Source organism: Microcaecilia unicolor, chromosome 10 (genome assembly GCF_901765095.1).
Source record: "Microcaecilia unicolor chromosome 10, aMicUni1.1, whole genome shotgun sequence".
Classification (NCBI taxonomy): Eukaryota; Metazoa; Chordata; class Amphibia; order Gymnophiona; family Siphonopidae; genus Microcaecilia; species Microcaecilia unicolor.
The window spans coordinates 142,273,348-142,296,905 of NC_044040.1; the positions used below are offsets into that span (position 1 = coordinate 142,273,348).

General features: G+C 46.6%; 1 protein-coding gene across 1 annotated transcript in view; it reads left to right on the top strand.

Moving 5' to 3' along the window:
* The window catches only part of LOC115478851 (resistin-like beta), a 39,550-nt gene extending 16,761 nt beyond the window's left edge, over positions 1-22,789 (top strand). The window contains exons 4-5 of the mRNA XM_030216483.1: positions 12,858-12,923; positions 22,360-22,789. Of these exons, the coding sequence (XP_030072343.1) occupies positions 12,858-12,923; positions 22,360-22,478 (185 nt within the window). The 3' untranslated portion in view covers positions 22,479-22,789. The remainder of the gene's footprint in view (positions 1-12,857; positions 12,924-22,359) is intronic.
* Positions 22,790-23,558: the final 769 nt, after the last annotated feature.

Below are 23,558 nucleotides of genomic sequence, written 5' to 3' on the forward strand. Positions count from 1 at the left end.
TGTTCGTAATAATCATTTACAGGGTTTTACCCTCACTTATAATAAGGTTTGTGTTTAGCAATGTATGCTTGGGTACACCTGTGTATTTAGGGGGGGGGGGGGTTATTGCTGGCCCTCAGCCACCACGCCTTCCGTTTCCTCTATTCCACATCACCTGATGCTCCCTTCCTTTCTCCCATTCTCTCTGCCTGGTTGTAGCAGGCAGTCTGTGGGGGCGACGAATTTGCTACACTCGCCCCAAATCAAGCACCCCTCGGTAAGGGTAATTTCAATCAGGGAGATGTGCAGCTAATGTTCCAGAAGATAAAAGGCGCACTACACAGTCTTGAAACAGACGTTCATGGTAAGCTCTCATTTGTCTGCCACCTCTTCTCTTTGTGCTCATAGTCAAGGAGTGTGCATTCACTGTATGTAGGCTGGAGTCAGATCTTAGGTAGCTCTCTTTTCACCAGGTTCCTGTGCACTGTACTGTGGGGTTGGCAGGTCCTCAGTGGTGTGGGCCAGCTGTTGGAACTGCTGTATTGGTTCCCAGTAGGTTCCATCTTCCTTGTTTATGTGGTGTACCCCAGTCCCCATTTATGAAGTGGCCACCCATTCTCAAGGTCCATAGGAGGGGGAGGGGCGAATGATTAATGCAATGGATGTGTTTAGGACATTATGGAACACCTTCCTAAATTCCTCCATAGGTAGTAGGGAACATGAACATTTTTTTTAATCGGTAGCCTGGAAAAAATGCTCAAGGTGGCTACAGGTACTGCCACTGAGGCCTTAAGACGTGGTGGTGAGAGAGAGGGTTGTGTGTACAGGTCCCAACCCAAAGTACCTGCAGGTGGCTATAGCCTGGTGGCTGCTGTGGCCTAGTGGTTAGAGCACCAGCCTTATAATCATAAGGTTGCTGGTTCAAATCCCACCTAAGGCAAGTCACTTCAGAGACAAACTTTGACACAAACCCAGAATACCTGAATGTAACACACCTTGATCTACTACTGGAGAAAGTGTGATCACAGCTGCAAATAATGAGCACCGTTTTTTTTTGTGCCCTTCTCTAACACAAGTATTACATTGCAACTGTGATGAAGTAACCATCCATCTATTGGGTTTCCCATTGTTTCCCCTTTTCTCCTCAGCATTATATACCATAGCTGATGTATTGAATGTGAAAATATGAGCCAGCTGTTTGTAGGTCCTTCTTGGTCCCACCCCCCCCCCCCCCACCAATGTGGCTTGTGGGTAAGGATGTGTGACCATCAGACAGCAAACACTGTGTATGTGCTACCTGGGGTTATGTGGAAGTGTCTACTTGGCAGATCACACGTGCTACACTATTAATCTCTTATTGATGGCACTCTGTGTTGTGGGTCAGTATGGTGGAGGGGAGGGAGGAAGAGAGGCTGGCTGGCCATTTGTATTCATGAACACAAATATCCATCCAGGATCCCCGGCCCAACCCCCCTGCACATATGGCCATGCAGGTTGGAATGAACAGGTGGCCTTCTGTATGGCCAACATTCTCAGACATACATCAACTTTCTCATTCACACAGCACATTTAATGTTATGCATATTGCTGCCTCCTTCCTCTCAACTCAACAGCACCATTTGCTTATATGTAATGCACAAGGGAGACAAACACACACACACCCTGATAGTTAAAGTGTAACAAAAACATTTATTTCCCCCCACCCCCACCCCTACAAAACAACCCCCAACAATGCCCTCCTCCCCCCCCCACAACTCCCCACAACCCCAACATTTCCCTCCCCCCTCCACACAGAACCCCAACAATCCCCCCCACACAGAACCCCAACATTTCCCTCCCCCCCACACACAGAACCCCAACAATTCCCTCCCCCTCACACAGAACCCCAACATTTCCCTCCCCCCACACACCCCAACAATTCCCTCCCCCCCCCCCACACACAGAACCCCAACAATTCCCTCCCCCACCCACTCCCCACACCCCCAACAATCCCCCCCCCTAATTTAAGTCAAGGGCGGGCACGCCTTCTGACTAAGGCCCTCTGTAGCAGGGCAATGAGCAGGCCCAGCAGTACCCTTAGTGGGCCCTGGAGCTGCTCATTGCCCTGCCGTAGGGCTGGCCAACTACTAGCTGCTGCTGGCCATCTACCAGCTGCTGCAGGAGGCGCATCATGGCACCTGCGCCTAGGGCTGCTGGAGGTGGCCCACGGGCTGGAGCAGGCCCAGGGCTTGGAGCAGGCCCAGGGGACGGAGCAGACCCAGGGGAAGGCGGTGGGGCAGGTGATGGTGCTGACGCAGGGGATGTGGATGGCCGAGGGGAGGGAGAGGGCTCTGCTGCTGGTACAGGTGGGGAGGGGGCCTCCATATAGTCCTCATCTATGACGAGGACCCCCTCCTCCGAGCCCGACGACTCCTCCTCCTCCGCCTCCTGTGCAGGCGCCGCCGCCTCCTCATCCTCCTCCTCCTCCTGCAGGTGGTAGCCCTCCTCATCTGCCCGCTCGGCTTGCTGGTGGTGGAGCCCTGTGTATGTAAAAGGAGTGTGATTGAGATCAGCGCATACAACATGGCTTGCATAGTGCAGTAGCTGGGTGGCATGAGGCGGGGGATGGGGCAGGGTGTGGTAAGGCATAGCCTATGCCCATGGGGAATGAGCTGCATCAGATGACATGACAAAGAACCCTGGAACCTCCTCTGACACACACCACACAGGACATGTTGCCATACCAAATTCATTGCTGACCAGCATGTTTGCATTGTGAGATGCAACGAGGGGTTGATGGGCAGTTGTTGTAGGATTTATTGGGGGGGGGGGGCAGTGGGAAGGGTGTTGAGCACAAAACTTTTATGTGAGTTAGACCATGACATGCAGTAAAAGTAGGGCCTCAGGCAGGTCTACCAGGACACACTAATCAGCCACCACAGAAAGGGGAATAGTAAAGTGAGGCATATCATCTCATTCATCTCGGGGGGATGGTCGGAAGTTGCAGCCACACTCATGGGAGAACCCCTGCAACCTGCATCCTTGATCTGGGACAGATATGTTATTACTTACTAGTTGGCTATTAGGCACATGGGAATTGATATTGTACAACACATTCGCATTATTCAAGAAGTGTATTTACAAATCTGTACAGGTGTCCTGTTTTTGAATACTTACGGCGAGCTCTGAGGTGCCTCCGCACCGCCCGGATGAGGTTGGGCCTCTCCCGCCTCACACGACGGAACCGCCTCCTGAGGGACTTGAGGTCCCGGTGCACTCCAAAGCGTCTGTAAGATATAAGTTTGTAGAGCAGGGGTCAGGGGAGGATGGTCCTTTTTGTCCTCTGCACACATTCATTTGCTATTCAAATACCAGAGAGAGAGGGTCAACAGTGTTGGGGGTGGGGACCACCTCCATTGGTACTGAATCATAGGAGCCACCTTTTTACCACTTTGGGGGGTGGAACCCCCAGTGGAGATTACCCCTCCCTCCATACATACAAGGCATTTCTTTTATATTGGGGGTGGTCAAGCACCCACAGCAGCCACCGAGTTGGTTCCTAAGCAGATGATGCCAGAGAGGTGGGCATGAGGCCAGAAAGTACCGTTTGTATGCATTATAATGTATGCTTGTAAAACTACTTTATATGTGTTATCATGACCATGTTATAAAGTATGATATACATTTCATTGGTATCATGTTTCCACTATTCGGATGCGTTGTAAGCCACATAGAGGCTGCAAAGAGGGGTTGGAAAATGTGGCCTTCACAGGCAAGACATACATAACTAACGAAATACATTCTTGTAGGGATGTGGGAATGGTCGTCCTTTCAATAACATACAATTTATTAGTGATTGTGCATGTTCCTATATTACTCATTATCCTTGCATGGACACTCCAGTTACTGGTGGTAACATTGATGACGGAGCTGTTATATGTGTAGGTACAGGAGGGGAGGGGGGTTGGCCCATAACCTTACCTTTCAAGCCTGTCCCTGATGCGGGACCAGGCTCGCATGGCCTGGAGCCTGGGGGGCAGGTGGTGGTGTTGTACGAAGAGCCTGTGCTGGTGCCTTAGGCACAGGCGCACCAGCAGCAGGCTCTCCTCCTGCCCGAAGTTCGGCTCCCGTCGCTGCGCCATTTTTCCACGTGTTGGAAAACAAGTGCCTTATATAGACGACCTTGCGTGAGGGACATCGTTTCATGCACAGCTCCATATATGGATGACCATCCCATATATGGCCCTATCAGCACGTGGACGCCCTCGTAAGCATAGACGTCTTTGACGTGCACATGCCTGGTTATGTGTGCGGCCTTATATAGATGAGTATGATGCAGCCGACCCTTTTCACATATACACAATATGCATATAGCTGCATGTTCAGTAGGTGTACAGTGCATGCAGATCCGGACATGCAGATGGGCACATATGAGGAAAGTATGGGTGGAGCAGCATGATTTTTCTGTAGTTGACACATATTTTCCAGTAAGATGGCCAGAACAACATGTACTGTACTTGCGGTACACCTATGTGCATTCTTTTACACACTTTCTGATTTGGTTGTTTGCACCTGCAATAATCGACCGTGTTAGGGCGCCCAATTTTGTCACGCTTATGCGCTCCTCATTTGATTGTTTTGCTACAGGGATAATCATTTATCGAAAAACGCACATACTATTTTTCGGTTTTACATGTCTATTTTTGGACGCTTTCGTAAGAACGTCCTAATTCGTATTTGGACGATCTTTCGATTATGCCCCTCCACGTGGTCTATACAGGAATTCCTGATTGTCTTGGTTTTGTCTAAGCTTTGGCTAGACCCATAGGCGTAGACTGGGGGGGGCGAGGGGGGGCAATGCCCCCCCAAATGACGCGAGGCGCCGCCGCGCCATTAGTTAAAGAAAAACAAAAAACCACATGCAAGCACGCGCTCCTCTCCATCCGCTTGGCTTCCCTGCCCTCTCTATCTGCGTCCCGCCTTCCTCTGACGTCATTTCCTTTCGGGCGGGACGCAGACAGAGAGGGCAGGGAAGCCAAGCGGATGGAGAGGAGCGTGTACGTCTACCCCTCTCCATAGGCGCCCGGTATAAGAGGCTTGGGGAGGCTAAGCCTCCCCAGCCAGAAGTGCAGCAAGGGCAGGGCAGACTGGACCACCCCGGGTGCAGCTCCCGCTGCCTTGAACATCTCCCTCCCTCCCGTGGACCGCGCGATCATTACCGCCCCCCCCCCCCCCCCCCGACTACTGCAGTATCGCTCTCCCCCTCCGCTCCTGTCCTGTCACGTCGTCTTTGAATGTCAAGGATTCCTTCCGTAGCATCAAAATTGGCAATGATTGTAAGCGCTGCTTTCAGCCTGCCCCGGAAGCACTCTCTGTACAGTTTCCCGCGTAGGAAGGACGCTGTCCAGAGAAGGCTTCTGGGGCAGGCTGAAAGCAGCGCTTACATCATTGCCAATTCTGCTGCTACCGGAAGGAATCCTCGACGTTCAAAGACATGACAGGAGCGGAGGGGGAAAGCGATACCGAACTAGTCCGGGGGGGGGGGGGGTGAGCGATGCATCATGCTAGCCAGCTGCTAGACCAAAGGGAAAGGGGGTGGAGAGAGGAGTATGTGAGGTGCCACATCTAAGGGGAAGAGGGAGGAAGGAAAGCAATAGCAGGGAATAGGAAAAGGGGGGTGGAGAAAGGAGTGAGAGTGATGGGAGCAAGAAGGGGAGGGAAGAGAAAGGTGGGATGCATGAGGACGCTGGAGGAGAGAGAGAGAAAGTGGAAAAGTGCAGGGGAGAGCCAGGGACATGCAAAAGAGCAGGGGAGAGTCAGAGAGAGATGGGGAGAGAAAGAGGGGACATGGAAGAGAGCAGGGGACAGGCAGAGAGAGATGGGGAGCGAAAGAGGGGACATGGAAGAGAGCAGGGGAGAGCCAGAGAGAGATGAGGAGAGAAAGAGGGGACATGGAAGAGAGCAGGGGAGAGCCAGAGAGAGATGGGGAGAGAAAGAGGGGACATGGAAGAGAGAAGGGGACAGCCAGAGAGCATGGGCGTAGACTGGGGGGGGCGAGGGGGGGCAATGCCCCCCCAAACGCAGGGCCGGCAACAGGCAGCTCTCCCTTCACCCCACCCTCTCCCCGTTCCTTCTCCTCCCCCGTGAGCCGGCTCTCCTCCCTCCCTCCGTATCCGTATCCTTCGAATCCTTTGCCTGCCCGCTAGGCGCTAGCGCTCTCTCCCCTGCTGGTTCGCGCTTTCAAAATGGCCACCGAGACTTTCAGAGGCGGCCTCGCGAGAAGTCTCGGCGGCCATTTTGAAGCGTGAACCGGCAGTGGAGAGTCAGCGCTAGCGGGCCGGGCAGGTGAAAAATTCGAAGATCGTTGGTGAGGGACGGATCCGGAGGGAGGGAGGAGAACTGGCTCGGGGGGGGGGGGGGGGGGGAAGGAACGGGGAGAGGGCGGAATGAAGGGAGGGGAGGAGGGTCACTGCTGGACTAAGTGGATGGAGGGCAGGGGAAAGGAGGGCCACTGGGCATGGGGGCAGGGGAGAGGAGGGTCACTGCTGGACTGAGTGGATGGAGGGCAGGGGAAAGGAGGGCCACTGGGCATGGGGGCAGGGGAGAGGAGGGTCACTACTAGACTGAGTGGATGGAGGGCAGGGGAAAAGAGGGCCACTGGGTATGGGGGCAGGGGAGAGGAGGGTCACTGCTGGACTGGGTGGATGGAGGGCAGGGGAAAGGAGGGCCACTGGGCAGGGGAGAGGAGGGTCACTACTGGACTAAGTGGATGGAGGGCAGGGGAAAGGAGGGCCACTGGGTATGGGGGCAGGGGAGAGGAGGGTCACTACTAGACTGAGTGGATGGAGGGCAGGGGAAAAGAGGGCCACTGGGTATGGGGGCAGGGGAGAGGAGGGTCACTGTTGGACTGGGTGGATGGAGGGCAGGGGAGAGAAAAGAAATGCTGGACATGGATGGAGGGGAGGAAAGAGTGAGGAAGGAGATGAGATGAGGGAAAAGGAAGAGAGGAGAAAAACTGCACATGGATGAAGAAAATAGGCAGAAGCTGAGGACCAGAAATGAAGAAGAAAGGAAGAAAGAAATAAATGGAAAGGAAGCTCTGGAAACGGAGTTAAGAGGACAGATAGCAGCAGAATCAGATACTGCACCAGCATGATCAGAAAAACAGTCACCAGACAACAAAGGTAGAAAAAAATCATTTTATTTTCATTATAGTGTTTACAATATGTTCACTTTGAGAATCAGGTGCTCAACATTAAAAGTTTATATTTACTTATTTATACCCCCCCCCCCCAGGCTCTCTCCCCGGCTATAGCCAGCTCTGCAATTTGGGGGGGGGGGCGCAGAGGGGGACTGGGGGGAGAGCCTGTTGTTAAACATTTGCCAGCACACCACTGCCTGTCGCCAAACCCGCTGCCTCTCTGATTCAGTGGCTATCCATTGGCAAACGAACACTGGTTATTCCCAAAAAAGCCAGCTCTTGCTCCCTTCCTTCCTCCATATTAGCATAATTTGCATATACATATATGCAAATGAATATGCTAATATGCCCCGCCCCTTCCTTTGCCCCCCCAAATGAAACAGTCAAACTACGCCTATGCCAGAGAGAGATGGGGAGAGAAAGAGGGGACATGGAAGAGAGCAGGGGAGAGCCAGAGAGAGATGGGGAGAGAAAGAGGGGACATGGAAGAGAGCAGGGGAGAGCCAGAGAGAGATGGGGAGAGAAAGTGGGGACATGGAAGAGAGAAGGGGACAGCCAGAGAGAGATGGGGAGAGAAAGAGGGGACATGGAAAGAGAGCAGGGGAGAGCCAGAGAGAGATGGGGAGCGAAAGAGGGGACATGGAAGAGAGCACGGGAGAGCCAGAGAGAAGATGCTGGATGGAAGAGGAGAGAGAGAGAGATTAGTGGAAAGATGGGGAGAGAGAGAGAGAAGCTGCTGGGGAGAAACTGGGGCAGACCCTAGCTGTCAGACGGAGAAATGCTGAATGAAAGGAGGGAGAAAGAGGGAAAATGCTGGAAGGAGGGGGCAGAAAGAGGGAAGACACTGGACGTAAGGGTAGGGAGGGAAAGAGGAAAGACACTGGAAGGATGGGGATAGAGAGGACATGCTGAATGGAAAAGGGTCGAGAGAGAGAAGTGTTTAGAAGGAAGGGAGATAGAGGGAGACAATGGATGGAAGGAGAGGGAGACAATAGACGGAAGGACTGGGAGAGGGTAATGGGTAGAAGGATGGAGAGAGAAAGAGGGATGACACTGGATGGAAGGGTAGAAGAGAAAGACATGGATGGATGGAGGGGAGGGAAGAAGGAGATGCACACGGATGGAGTAGAAGGGAGAGAGGAGAAATGCCGGACATGGATGGAGGGAAGGAAAGACAGAGGAAGTTCATGCACATGGATGGAGGGGAGACATGCTGGATTGGATGGAGGGGAAATTGCTGAATTTAAGGGCTGGATTGGAACACTTTGAGGGCAGATGCTGAACTGGAGAAAGGATAAGGACAGGGCTACAGATGGTAGACAGGACGCATAAGGACACAGGAGGATGGTGGACATGTTGAGAGAAAAAATATCAAATGGAAGAAGACACTGGGACCAAAGAATAGAAAAACTAAATGATCAGACAACAAAGGTAGAAAAAAGTATTTTATTCAGAATTTATTAACTGGAATATGTCAGCTTTTGGCAATGTGCATCTGTGATATTTTGCATGTAAGTTTCAATTTTTCTAGTATTGCTGCATGCTGAGTCTGACTTCTTGAGGTAACTTTCCAGTTTTGCCTTCATATCTGTTGTGTCATGTGTTTTTCATGTGTAATCAAGGTGCAGTATTCTACTAGTGTGTAGTATTTACAGCCCTTTTTTTTTTTGTTTCAATAGGTTGTGTACTGGTGTTTTAGAGCCCGGTGTAATTACAGTGCTGGCTTTTCCACGCATAAGGTTGTAGCTCATCCTGTCCTTGGAATTAGTGCTGTTATGGTTTGCTAAGGTTATGAGTGTGTTTTTGCACAAGTTTGTGTATAGTGTTTTGCAGTGGAGAGATTGTGTATTGGCATTACTGAGGTGGCACCAAAACATCGGAAAGGGTTTTAGAGCCTAAATCATGACACACTACCTCTTGAAGGATCTATATATAGTTGTTAATAAAAGGAGCTCATTGTGAACACTATCCACCCTAAAAGGGTGTTTTGTGGCTCTACATGAGAATTGTGATATTATGATCCCTTGTTTCATATTGTTGACGGTCTGCATTTTCTATATGGGTAGTATATTGGTGTATTAGGGTCTGCCTAGTGTTATGGTACAGTAAGGTTTGAGTATGTTTTTGCACAAATATGTGCATAGTGTTTTGCAGTTGAGCGATTGTGGTTAGTATATGCTTTGAGCAACCACTTATTCTTTGACATATGATACATATCTAATATCTAAATTTAACAAAAGGTATTGTGACTATTTTATTTTTACTTATTTTTTTTCTGTGTTAATTGTGGCTATAAGCTCCGCCCCTGGCTCCACCCCTAACCCCGCCCCCTTTAGCCTCCCCAAACAGTTGGGCCACCGACCGCCTATGCCCCTCTCTCTTCCTCCCTCCCTCCGGCGCAGGCAGCAGTCTTTTCCAGCGTTCCTGGCAGCGGTAGCGTTGTACACGCTGCCTTTGGCTCTGCCCCGAAGCCTTCTCTTCAAGTTTCTGTTCCCGCATAGGTGGGAACAGGAACTTGAAGAGAAGGCTTCCGGGGCAGACCGAAGGCAGCGTGTACATCGCTACCGCTGCCAGGAACGCTGAAAAAGCTGAAGATTGTTGCCTGCACCGGAGGGAGGGAGGGAGGGAGGAAGAGAGGGGGTAAACGGAAGTCACCATCTTGGACCTCGCGGGGGGGGGGGGAGCAGAGGGAAGATGGATGGGACTGGGAGGGGTGGGAAGCAGAGGGAAGGAGCAGGAGATGGATGGGTCTGGGTGGGGTGGGAAGCAGAGGGAAGGAGCAGGAGATGGATGGGACTGGGAGAGGAGGTGAGCAGAGGGAAGGAGCAAGAGATGGATGGGACTGCGAGGGGTGGGGAGCAGAGGGATGGACCAGGAGATGGATGGGATTGGGAGAGGTCAGGCACAGCAGAGGGAAGGAGCAGAAGATGGATGGGACGGAGGGATGGTGAGCAGAGGGAAGGAACAGAAGATGGATGGGACTGGGAGGGGTGGGAGCAGAGGAAAGGAGCAAGAGATGGATGGGACTGCGAGGGGTGGGGAGCAGAGGGATGGACCAGGAGATGGATGGGATTGGGAGAGGTCAGGCACAGCAGAGGGAAGGAGCAGAAGATGGATGGGACGGAGGGATGGTGAGCAGAGGGAAGGAACAGAAGATGGATGGGACTGGGAGGGGTGGGGAGCAGAGGGAAGGAGCAAGAGATGGATGGGACTGCGAGGGCTGGGGAGCAGAGGGATGGACCAGGATGGGATTGGGAGAGGTGAGGCACAGCAGAGGGAAGGAGCAGAAGATGGATGGGACAGAGGGATGGTGAGCAGAGGGAAGGAACAGAAGATGGATGGGACTGGGAGGGGTGGGGAGCAGAGGGAAGGAGCAAGAGATGGATGGGACTGGGAGGGTGGGGAGCAGAGGGAAGCCTACTAGAAAGAAGACACTGCATAAAACAGAAGACACTGGGATCAAAGCGAATAGAAAAACTAAATGATCAGACAACAAAGGTAAATAAAAGTATTTTATTCATAATTTATTAATTGAAATGTGTCAGCTTTTTGAAATGTGCATCTGTGATATTTTGCCTGTAAATTTCATTTCCTTCCTCCATATTAGCATATTCATTTGTATATGTATATATGCAAATGATATGCTAATATGCTCCGCCCATTCTTTGCCCCCCCAAATGAAACAGTCAAACTACGCCTATGGCTAGACCCCTCCTGAAATATGACCTTTATCTCTGTGCCTCCATCCTTATGAAATTCTTTACCTCCTGCCCTTCATTTAGATCCTTATTATGCTAAGTTCAAAGGCTCACTCAAAATCTGGCCTTTTTCTCAGGCCTTTCAGTAATTCAATGATTCAACCAAGCCTTATTGCCTCTGTTCTTTTCCTAGTAGACCCCCTTCCCAGTGTAGTCCTCTGCCTCCCCACATCTGTCTCTGGAATTTTAAACAGTTGTGCTACTTGCTTTCCCTACATTGTGTTAACCAAAAATAACTTTTGTTGTTGTCTTTTGTCCTGTTTCATGTCTTGTTCTGGCTACAGTATCCTACCCTGCTCTTCAAACATGTGATCGAGAGGTCTTTTTACTAAGGAGTGCTAGTGTTTTTAGTCTGCGCTAAAAATGAGCATGTGCTCAATACTAGAGATGCCTATATATTCCTATGGGCGTCTCTAGCATGTGGAGTGGCACAATCGAACGGGGCGCCCAAGTTTTCCTGAGGACGTCCTCGCAGGACGTCCCTGAGAAGGGGCGGGGAAACCTGTATTATTGAAACAAGATGGGCGTCCATCTTTTGTTTCGATAATACAGTCGGGGACGCCCAAATCTCAACATTTAGGTTGACCTTAGAGATGGTCGTCCCCGGTTTTCGGCGATAATGGAAACTGAGAACACCCATCTCAGAAACGACCAAATCCAAGCCATTTGGTCATGGGAGGAGCCAGCATTCATAGTGCACTGGTCCCCCTCACATGCCAGGACACCAACTGGGCACCCTAGGGGGCGCTGCAGTGGACTTCAGAAGTTGCTCCCAGGTACATAGCTCCCTTACCTTGTGTGCTGAACCCCCCAACCCCCCCCCCAAAAAAAAAAAACCCACTCCCCAGAACTGTACACCACTACCATAGCCCTTATGGATGAAGGGGGCACCTAGATGTGGGTACAGTGGGTTTCTGGTGGGTTTTGGAGGACTCGCTGTTTCCTCCACAAGTGTAGCAGGTAGGGAGGGGATGGGCCTGGGCCCGCCTGCCTGAAGTGCACTGCAGTACCCACTAAAACTGCTCCAGGGACCTGCATACTGCTGTCATGGAGCTGGGTATGATATTTGAGGCTAGCATAGAGGCTGGAAAAATATTAAAAAAAAATTTTTTTCAGGGTGGGAGGGGGTTAGTGGCCACTAGGGGAGTAAGGGGAGGTCATCCTCGATTCCCTCCGGTGGTCATCTGGTCATCTAGGGCACATTTTTGTGGCTTGGTCATAAAAAAAAAGGACCAAGTAAAGTCGACCAAGTAAAGTCGCCCAAGTGTTCGTCGGGGATGCCCTTCTTTTTTCCATTATCGCCGAGGAGGCCCATATGTTAAGCACGCCCCAGTCCAGCCTTTGCTATGCTTCTGACATGCCCCCATGAACTTTGGTCATCCCTGCGATGGAAAGCAGCTGAGGACACCTAAATCGGCTTTCGATTATGCCGATTTGGGCGACCCTGTGAGAATGATGCCCATCTTCCGATATGTGTTGAAAGATGGGCATCCTTCTTTTTCGAAAATAAGCCTGTTAGCGTGTGCTAATCATTAGCACACACTAAAAATGCTATCGCATCTTTTTAAAAGACCCCTTCATTGAGGAAAGACTTGTGGTTGTTAGGCCCCAAGCTCTGCATCTCCCTTGGGTCAGCTCTAACCTTCTTCTTAAAAATTTTGTATGTGACAGAATTTTCATGTTTGGCATAGGGACTTGTTTGATCATTCTTCTAATTCTGATGCAGTTTGAGGAAAAAATGTTGACAACTGAGTACCACTCAAAGCTGCCATCAATGACCCTTCTTCCATTCTATTGATAGTTTCCTTAGCTATAGTAATGTATTATATTTTACATGATTTAAGTCTAGAGAACTGTTGTACCCCTGTTTCAGTGGGTATGTCAAAATGTATAGGACTAGCACTCATTATCACTCTGGCATGTTTTCTTCTGTATTTCAGAATGTGAATGCAAACTATCATGTTCTTCTGTCAAAGCTAATGGGGCATATGCAACTTGTCCTACAGGTGAGGAATTTCTCTACCCCTCTTTTCTCTCTGTATTTATTTGTTTGGCAAAAGTAAAATCAGTTAAGACAGTAGCAACTAAGTTGTTTGGAAGAGATAATTATTTTGTAAAACTAATAACTATTTAAAGATGCATACTTAAGGAAGACTTTCCCTCAGGGAGCGCTCAGGCAGAAAATATTCGCCTGTAGAGGGAACCTTAAAAGAGGCTATCTCCCCCCCCCCCCCCCCCCCCCATATTCAGTGCTATTTAACCAGCTAGGAACGGCTCTTGGCCAGTTAAATAGTGTTTATTTATTTATTTATTTATATTTGTTACATTTGTATCCTGCATTTTCCCACCTATTTGTAGGCTCAATGTGGCTTACATCGTACTGGAGAGGCGTTTACCGACTCCGGTGTGAACAAATACAATGTGATGTTGTGTAAGATAGAGTTCATATGGCACAGCCACATTAGGGCATCGTATAACGGAAGATTTGTGTTATGTCCATTATGTTCTTTAGTTTGGTTGTGTTGCAGAGGTCAGGCATTTATGTTGGATTGGTAGGGTATGCCTTTTTAAACAGATTAGGTTTTTTTTTTGTTTTTAATTTTTATGCATATACAATTACTCAAGAAATACACTTGATCAGAAAGCGTTGCTTTACAAATTAACAAAGGAAAATATGCATTCACATTCCTCAACACTCAAGTCCACATTATCTAGGGGAGACATCCGTAATATAGGAGGATTAAAGGAAAATAGAAAAATACTTTTCTTTTGAAGTAATTTACCATCTAGGAGAAATAAGCAAGGTTAATATTAATTTGCTCCTTCAGCTCTTTTAGAGGCAACAAATGTTGTTAAGTGAGATGGATCCACGAAAACATACTTTTGTGTGTTATAACATAATATGCATTTACAAGGGAATCAAAGTTAAAATGTGCCACCTAGTCGCAACACTTCCGGTTTCAATATAAAAAATTGTTTGTGTTTCTTTTGTGTGTCCTTCGAGACATCTGGAAACAATAATATCTTTAATCCCAAGAACAGTTTATCTTTATGTTTGAAGAACATTTTAAACAACCATTGTTTGTCTGGCAACAGGGCCACCATGGCTACCAAAGTTGCCACGGTGGCTTGATCAGTATCTGATATTTCCAAAAGATTTATAAGATCCAAAGATGTTTGTTGTTGCATTAATGGTTCTTGTTGTTTTTGAGGCACATGGTAAACCTGAGTAAAAGGTGGTATATTTGCCTCAGGTATCTCCAAAACCTCTTTAAGGTATCGTTTTAACATCTCTAATGGACTTATCATTTTAACTCTCGGAAAATTTATGTCTTAAGTTACATCTTCTCATGTGATTTTCATAAATTTCCATTTTGTTCCTAAGGTTTGAGATATCTTTCAACATAACAATTTGAGTATTCCCCATATTATTTATTTTTTCTTCTATCGTGCCAATCCTTTCAGAACAAGATTTAATTTCAGTTTCATTTTTCTCCATAACGTTTTCAATCGCATTAACTTTTTGAGATAATACATTTCTTTGTTGTAGTTGATATTGAACCAGTTGAGCGACCAGGTCCCATAATGAATCTAGAATTACCTCTGATGGTTTCTCTAGAATCCCAGTAGAAATATTCAAAAATTCTGTTTTCTTTCCATTACCTGTGCCGTCATGACCCACACCAAATAACATCGGACTGCTTCCTTCTGGGGGTATCAAACGTCCCCCTAACTCCCTTTCAGAGCGTTGACCAAGGGCTTCACGTGAAATCAAATCAGATCCGTTTTCCAGCGTCTGATTGTTCGCTTCCTCGGAGGGAGAGCTCGTCCGCATTGGCTGCGGGGGCACAGCTCTTGCATGGGGGCTCAGAGTTACATCAAGTCCTGGAGACGCCAAAAAATCCTCCATTGTGCCGGCGTCTCCTATGGAACTGCTCCAGATCATTCTTCCTTGCCCTGGCATCCTCATAAAACGATCCAAAGGACCGACAGGTAAGGAGGCAAGCGTTGGGGAAGCCCGTGCTGTTGCCTTGCCCCTTCTTTTCGGCATTGTTTGAAAAAGGAAACGAGGTCTGCTACACTCCTAAATGCGTGCGGCCATCTTTCTAAACAGGTTAGTTTTTAGTGTTTTCAGGAAGTTTAGGTGGTCGTACGTAGATTTCAAGGTTTTTGGTAATGCGTTCCATAGTTGTGTGCTTATGTAGGAAAAACTGGATGCGTAGGTTGATTTGTATTTGAGTTCTATGCAGCTTGGGTAGTGCAGATTTAGGTATATTCGTGTTGATTCGGATGTGTTTCTAGTTGGTAGGACGATCAAGTCTGTCATGTATCCCAGGGCTTTACCGTAGATGATTTTGTGAACCAGGATTCAGATTTTGAAAGCAATGCGTTCTTTGATTGGGAGCCAATGTAGTTTTTCGCAGAGGAGTTTTGCGCTTTCAAATCGCGTTTTTCCGAAGATAAGCCTAGCCTAGCTGCTGTGTTTTGAACGGTCTGAAGTTTTGGCTTAGTACCAGGTTGCGAAATATTTCCCTCGGGAAGAATTGCTTCACACGTTTGAGCTTCCACATTGAGTGTAACATTTTCTTTGTCATGGATGTCACTTGACTCTCTAGTGTTAAGTTGTGGTCCATTGTAACGCCGAGGATTTTCAGGCTATCTGAGATAGGGAGGATGTAGTCTGGGATGTTGATGATTGTGGGGTTGTCTGCGCTGTGTTGGGATGAGAGGATGAGACAGTGTGTTTTTTTCTTGTTGAGTTTTAGTTGAAATGCATTAGCCCAAGAGTCCATGATGTTCAAGCTGAGCTTGATTTTGTTGGTGATTTATGTCATGTTAGATTTGTAAGGAATGTATATTGTGACATCGTCTGCATAGATGAAAGGGTTTAAACCTTGGTTGGATAAGGATTTGGCTAGTGGGGTTGAAGAGGATCAGTGATAGCGGTGATCCTTGTGGTACTCCGCAGTCTGCTTTCCACAGTGATGATATGTTTTAGTTTGATTTTACTTGGTATGTTCTTGTGGTTAGGAAACCCTTGATCCAGTTAAGTATGTTTCCACCGATCCCGAACTTGTCTAGTAGCCTTATTAATATATTATAGTTTACCATCCTGCTTATAATCGAATGAGAAAAACGCCCAAGTTCCGACCTAAATCGGGAGATAGACGTTTATCTCACAAAAACGAATAAAGCGGTATAATCGAAAGCCGATTTTGGACGTTTTCAACTGCACTCCGTCGCGGATGCGGACAAAGTTGATGGGGGCGTGTCAGAGGTGTGGCGAAGGCGGAACTGGGGCGTGGTTATCGGCTGAACAGAGATGGGCGCATTTCACCGATAATGGAACAAAAGTATGCGTTTTTAGCTAGAATTTAGGGCACTTTTCCTGGACCCTGTTTTTTCACGAATAAGGCCCCAAAAAGTGCCCTAAATGACCAGATGACCACCGGAAGGAATCGGGGATGACCTCCCCTGACTCCCCCAGTGGTCACTAACCCCCTCCCACCACAAAAAATGATATTTCACAACTTTTTATTTTCACCCTCAAATGTCATACCCATCTCCCTGGCAGCAGTATGCAGGTCCCTGGAGCAGTTGTTAGGGGGTGCAGTGGACTTCAGGCAGGTGAACCCAGGCCCATCCCCCCCCTACCTGTTACAATTGTGCTGCTTAATGCTTAGTCGTCCAACCCCCCCCAAACCCACTGTACCCACATGTAGGTGCCCCTCTTCACCCCTTATGGCTATAGTAATGGTGTAGACTTGTGGGCAGTGGGTTTTGAGGGGGATTTGGGGGGCTCAACACACAAGGGAAGGGTGCTATGCACCTGGGAGCTCTTTTACCTTTTTTTTGTGTTTTTGTAAAAGTGCCCCCTAGGGTGCCCGGTTGGTGTCCTGGCATGTGAGGGGGACCAGTGCACTACGAATCCTGGCCCCTCCCACGAACAAATGCCTTGGATTTATTCGTTTTTGAGCTGGGCGCTTTCATTTTCCATTATCGCTGAAAAACAAAAACGCCCAGCTCACACATTGTCGAATAAAACATGGACGTCTATTTTTTTGCGAAAATACGGTTCGGTCCGCCCCTTCACGGACCCGTTCTCGGAGATAAACACCCATGGAGATAGACGTTTTCGTTCGATTATGCCCCTCCATGTCGAATGCACTAGACATGTCGAATTGGAGGAGGAGGATGTTTTTGCCTATTGCTATTTCCTGCTTGAATTTGGCTAGAAGAGTGAGTGGTGCTGTTTCTGTGCTGTGGAGGGAGCGAAAACCTGACTGTGAATCGTGTAATATTGAGAATTTGTTTATATAGTCAGTGAGTTGTTTCGCTACCATGCTTTCCATTAGTTTGACTAACAGTGGGATGGACGCTACTGGACGGTAGTTAGTGATTTCATTTGTTTTTTTCTTGGAGTCTTTTGGTATCGGGGTGAGTAGGATGTTGCCATTTTCCTTGGGGAAGAAACCTTGCTGAAGCATATAATTTAGGTGGGATGTGAGGTCTGCTATGAAGCGGTCAGGGGCAGATTTCATTAGGTAGTTGGGGCAGGTATCTAGTTTGCAGTGAGTGTTGGAGAACCTGCTGATCACTTGTGTAATTGTATTGACGGTAAGTTGGGTGACGTTTAACCAGGTTCGGTCTGCCGGGTATTCTCCAGTTGTTGGGTCCAGCTCATCAAGGAAGTTTTCAATGTCAGTGTTGTCATGAGGTAGCGTGTTGCGTGGGTTTACAATTTTTTCATTAAAATACTTGGCAAGTTCGTCTGCAGATGGGATGTCTGTATGTGTTGTAGTGACCAAGTTGGTGTCTAGGAGTTTGTCCACGAGTTGGTATAATTTCTTCATGTCTTTGTAATCTGTCCCTATTTTAGTTTTATAGTATGATCTTTTAGTCTGTCTTATTGCGTATTTATATTATCTTTGTGTTTGTTTCCCTGTGTTGAGTGTGTGTTCGTTTTTTGTTTTTCTCCATGCTCCTTCGAGTTTCCTGGATTGTGTTTTTAGCTTTTTCAGTTCATCGTTGAACCATGGTATCGAGTTATGCTTTCGTGAGGTTCTTGTTCGTAAGGGTGCTATTTCATCTAATATGCATCTTTTATCCCATTCCACGAGGAAGTGTATAGAGTCTGTTTGTGCTGTCCATTCATTGTTGTATATCAGTTGCCAGAATGTTTTCGTGTCTACTTGACCTCTTGTGCTGTAGAATGTGTATTCTTCTATCTGGTGTGATCCCTTCTTCTGCCAGTGTAGGGATAGGTTTAGTTTGTAGTGATCTGTCCAGGGTGTTTCTGACCATTTAATATCTGTTATTAGTAAGTCCTGGTCTGTTGAAAGTTTGTGTGAGATGGGATCAAGTGTGTGCCCTTTGGTGTGGGTTGCTTGCATTTGCGGCCATTTGAGATCCCATAAGCGGAGGAATTCCTTGCATTCCTGTGCGTTAATTGAGTTTGGGTCTTCTAAGTGTAGGTTGATGCCTCCTAGTACTAGTACATTGGGGTTGATTACACATGTGTTTGAAATGAAGTCCATGAAATTAGTTTGGCTTTCATTCCAATTACCGGGAGGTCTGTAAAATAGGATACAATTCAAGTGTATTCAGCAGGAGATAGCCAGTTATCTCCACTGAATATTCACAATTAACGCATAGCGGCTATCTGGCTTTATCACATGATATAGCTGGCTAGCTGCAAATATTCAGCACTTGGTGGGTTAAATTTAGCAGCTGAATTGGACATCCTAAATAACAGTTCTATCTTTGACTACTATAAACTTAACTGGACAATGCTGAATATTGACTTAGCTAGATAGGTTTGAGCCAGCACCCCCCCCCCCCCCCCAAAAAAAATGGACATTCAATGCCAGCAAATGGAAACAGCCCGACATTGAATATCCGGAGTCAGCGCCAATTGTGGCACTTATGCAGGCTGCCTCCCACAGTCCCAATATCGGTCCCTTTATGACCAAGACCTTGGATATCAGAGATGAATAACAGTCCGAACACACATTCTCTCCTCAACCAAGGAAGCTCGAAAGACTTATATGATGTATCAGTAGAAGTGCTATAAACTGCCATGCAGAGAATCTAGGATGAATTCCCTGGCCTGGTTTCTATTCTCTGAGCCAGCTATGGCTGGAAACATTATAGAAGCAGCATTTACAGATGCTGGGGACAGAGGAAGTCTCAGTTATCATGTTATCTTGTTATCTCTTCAATGTCATCTTCGGCATCTAACCATTTCACCTCTATCCAGGAAATCTAGACTGCCCCAATTTGACTGTCTGCACATGTTGTCCATTAGATTGTAAGCTGACTGCACTTGTTGTCCTTTAGATTGTAATCTCCTTTGAGCAGGGACTGTCCTTCTTAAGTAGTAGTAGTTAGTAGCAGGATTTAAGCCTTGGACTGTCACTGTAATGGCTGGTCTGAATGGGAGATATAAAACAGATACGGGCCAATATTCAATTGCCACCAGCAGTGTTTTTTGTGGTTTATTTTAAATTCCATTCATGATGTTTAAATATATTACATATTGTCACCCCTTCCTCATGGGTAGACTGGTGAGGCTACTCTCTGAGCTGGACACAGGATTCACCTATATTCTCTGAGTCTATAAAGACACTCTTAGAAATATACTCTCCAAGGTAGACAGGAAATCAGTAACTTTATTTACAGCTTGTGGGTTTTGCCCATCTACCAGCAGGCGGATATAGAGAATATGCCAGAACTGAGCTATAAGACATTCTGTACAGTAGCTCCTTCTTCAATGACTTGTACAGGGGCATCAATACCTTCTTTCTTCTGCTGGTTGTACCCCTGTCTGTGCAGTCTAGCATCCTTCTAGCCGTGGTTTATCCTCAGGCGAGCACTGCCTTTTAGAGTCCTCCAAGTCCCTCACAATCTTCTCCAAGTCCTCTCCAAAAAGGAGCATACCATGGAAGGATAACTTCACTAACCTAGCCTTTGAGGAAGCATCAACTGCCTATTGATGGAGCCAGAGCAAACATCTGACATTCACTGCGAAGGACATCTCTTTAGCAGAGACTCACAGCAAATCATAACAGAAGCCATATAGACCAAGCCTGCCTCCAAGCAAGGCAGCACTTGTATCAATTCCTCAGCAGATGAGGCCTTTTGAACCTGAGGCAGGTCCTTGCCGCATAGGAACCACACACTGTAGCCTGGAGGCACAAAGCCACTACTTAGATGACATCTTAAGAGATTACTCCAGCTTGCGGTCCTGAACATTTTTAAGAGCAGTACCACCCCTCTACAGGTAGAGTGGTGTTCTTAGTGACTGCTGTGATGAGGGAATCCACCCTGGGTATCCTTACTGAATCAAACCCTGAGCATGGAGAGGATAAAGGTAGGACATAGCCCTTGCCACACGCAGACAAGAATCAGGGGTATCCCAATGAGTCGAAATCAGGGCCCTCGTGGCTGCTTGACTATGAAAGGTCCTGGGAGGCTTCTTAATGCCACACATAATGGGATGGGATGTAGCCTCCAAGCATAGGGGCTCCAGAGACTGTATATTAAGGACCTCCAAGGTCTTACAGATTAGGAAAGGAAGCTCTTCCTTACAAAACAGCCTGGCTGTAGTAGGATCATCAGAGGGAAGTTCACCCTCTTCCAGAATTTCTGAAAGAGAATGGCATGATGCCTCTGAGAAAGGGATGTCAGCCATGTTCAGAGGGCAAAGAGACCTCATCCTAGTCCTGCTGACCTCCAAGCCAGCCACTTTGCCTGTAAGCCAGAGACAAGTCCTGAGGGAGCAGGAGGAGACTGAGAGGATAGGAGCCGCATTAACAAGAAAACAATTTAATTCTTCTCTTCATTATTAAATCGCATCAGTATGGAATTCTCTATCATCTGAGATTCGTGTATTTGCTAATTATTTGGAATTTCATAAGGCTTTAAAACTTTGCTATTTTCTAAATATTTAACATTTAATAATTAAACCGGATTACGTTGTTTCCAGTTTTTTTTAGTCTGTTATCTGCAACGAACCAAAATCTGGTGTTTACGGAATACAAGACCCATGTAACATAAATAACATAACACAACATAACTAGCCTGGAGCATGAGCAGCACAAACTGTAGAGAGAAGGAAGTGTCCAGCACCAACTGACCTATGTACTCCAGAAAAGAAGAATTCACTGGCTGTGAGCACACGCCAGCAAAACACCCCTCCAACTGCAACTTCTCTGCTGTAGCTAAGCTAGCATTTCTCACTTAAGACAATTTCTAACATTTTTAAGACATAAATGTTAATTCTAACTTTCCCAGTTCCACAAAAGGATGTCATATCTCAGTTCTGGCGTTCTCCCATTCTCTACCTGCTGGTAGATGGGCATAACCTGCAAGTCTCTGGATTGATCTGTGGAACATAATGGAAAAAACTTTTAACAGTAGGCAACAGTTTCCAAGGTTAGTGTCAGGATGGACTGGTCTCCTGTAGAGCTCAGTGCAGCAGACAAAACTGTAGCAGAGCACAGCTCCCAGCTGCTCTACGTATTTTAAAGTCCAAAATCAGAAGTAAAAAGCACAACTGTCCCTGTTTCCTAGGGCTGACTGAAACATCCACCCCCAATATTCAAAGCTATTTAAGCAGCCATACACAGCATAACATTTTTAAACTTAGTCAGCTAGTAACACTTACATATATAACACATTGCAGCCCTTTTTCTTTCTAACACTGTCCCCATCCAGACTCGGATCTTATATAACATATATGTTCAAGTGAATATTAAATATATAGGCAGCATATCTGTATGCCACTGTGAAATAAAGTAGATAAGAGCTGTGGAAATTTTCAGGGAACATGCAGTACTTGTAGTCTGGGGCAGACTCGGAATGAGAAGAAATGATCCAGAAACTGATCCCATGTCCTCTGTGTGGTAGTAGACCACTGATCCAGCATGCTGGCACATAGTTTCCCAGCAGGTCTTTACCTGCACAAAAAAATTGCTGCCCGTGGCTACTTGTATTTTGTACCAGTGGCAATTTTCAAAGGAAAAGTACACATCTACTTTCCCTTTGAGAATGATACACATGGGCACCAGGGCTAATGCAAACAGTTTGAACATTTTCCCCCAAATGACTTACCCATGGAATACAATATATAGTGTCAGTATCAGATAATGCCTTGTGCTAATGTTGAAAGACTTCTTTACTAACAGCACATCTCTTCTGTAAAACACTTCTACCCTTTGGCGCTACAGCATTTCACACATTTTGATGCATTCTGCTTCTAAGTAAGACTAAATGAAGCCCTGCTGGACTGTAGAGTATTCCTTACAAATAACTGAATGAATATATTTCTTTATAAAAGACTGAATCTTCTCTACCTCCATTCTGTATAAGTCTACACTCCAAGGTAGGTTGTATACTGCAGTTTCTCATTTTATATCTCCATTTTCCATTTTCCTGTAGGTAAAACCGCCGCTGCCTGTTCCTGTGGGATGGCCTGTGGCTCCTGGGACATTCAAAATGAAGCGACATGCCACTGCCAGTGCAGCGGCATAGACTGGACAACCGCCCGTTGCTGTTAAGGTGGCACAAAAGGGTCACTCTAGATGAGAGCAAGAAGTTAAATGAGGGGGGGCCTCACCTTCTTATATCAGAACAGCTATCATAAGCCAGCATTACTCATTTTGAAATAGAGCTACTATCATAGTTGCTTACAACTTGTAGATTTAGGTGTTTATTTCCAGCTAATTAGGGTTTCTTTGAGCATATGTAAAATTGGCATTTATTGGTGTTTTTGTGGTACAGATACCTCTGAGGGTTACTTTTCTCATTTTAATCAAATACATAACATCTGTGCATGCCCAGGAGTCATCATTGTGGAAAGGCACATATACAGAGTGGAAGATCTAAGGCAAGGAAAGAGAAATGTGAAAGATTATTAAGGGAAGTGATGTCCAATACATATCTATTTCATTTTTTTCTAGCACATCAGCTAAAACTTAATTATAAAACAATGGGGCTTTAAGTTTCAAATATCTTTTAATTTGAAAATAACTTTGGTAAATATAAAAATGCTTGAGAAGCAGGAATGAATTGGTACCTTAGTTCAAGTTATAATCTTATAATTTCATTTTCAAAACAAATTGTTCCACATTCCAACTTGTGATAAATATTTTCAAAATTTTGTGAATAAATATGTGGAAAAATGATTATGTTTGCTTTTTTCATTCATACCATTTCAGAAATCCTTTGCCTGGAAATAGAGTAGCACTATAGGGTGGGGCGTTGTGATGTCTATTAGAGCTTCTCACTTGGCAGAACTAAAGATTCAGGGTTCAGTTTCTCCTGAGGTGCTGCTGGTCTAATATTATAATATAGGTAGGGGTCCTTAATCAGTTTTTCCATTTGGACATACCTAATAATGGGCCCAATATTCAAAGAATTTGAGGTTCTTTTACAAAGCTGTGTTAAAAAGTGGCCATAGGGCATCTACATGTGGATCTTTCCCATGCAGTAAGGCCATTTTTACCCTGGCTGTAAAAATGTCTTTTTCTAGTTTTTGCATAATGGCCATGCGCTATTTCCACTAGTATGCGGCCATTTTTTTAAACTACTGCATGATCACTTATCACCAACTATTTTGTAGATGGTAAGGGCTCATG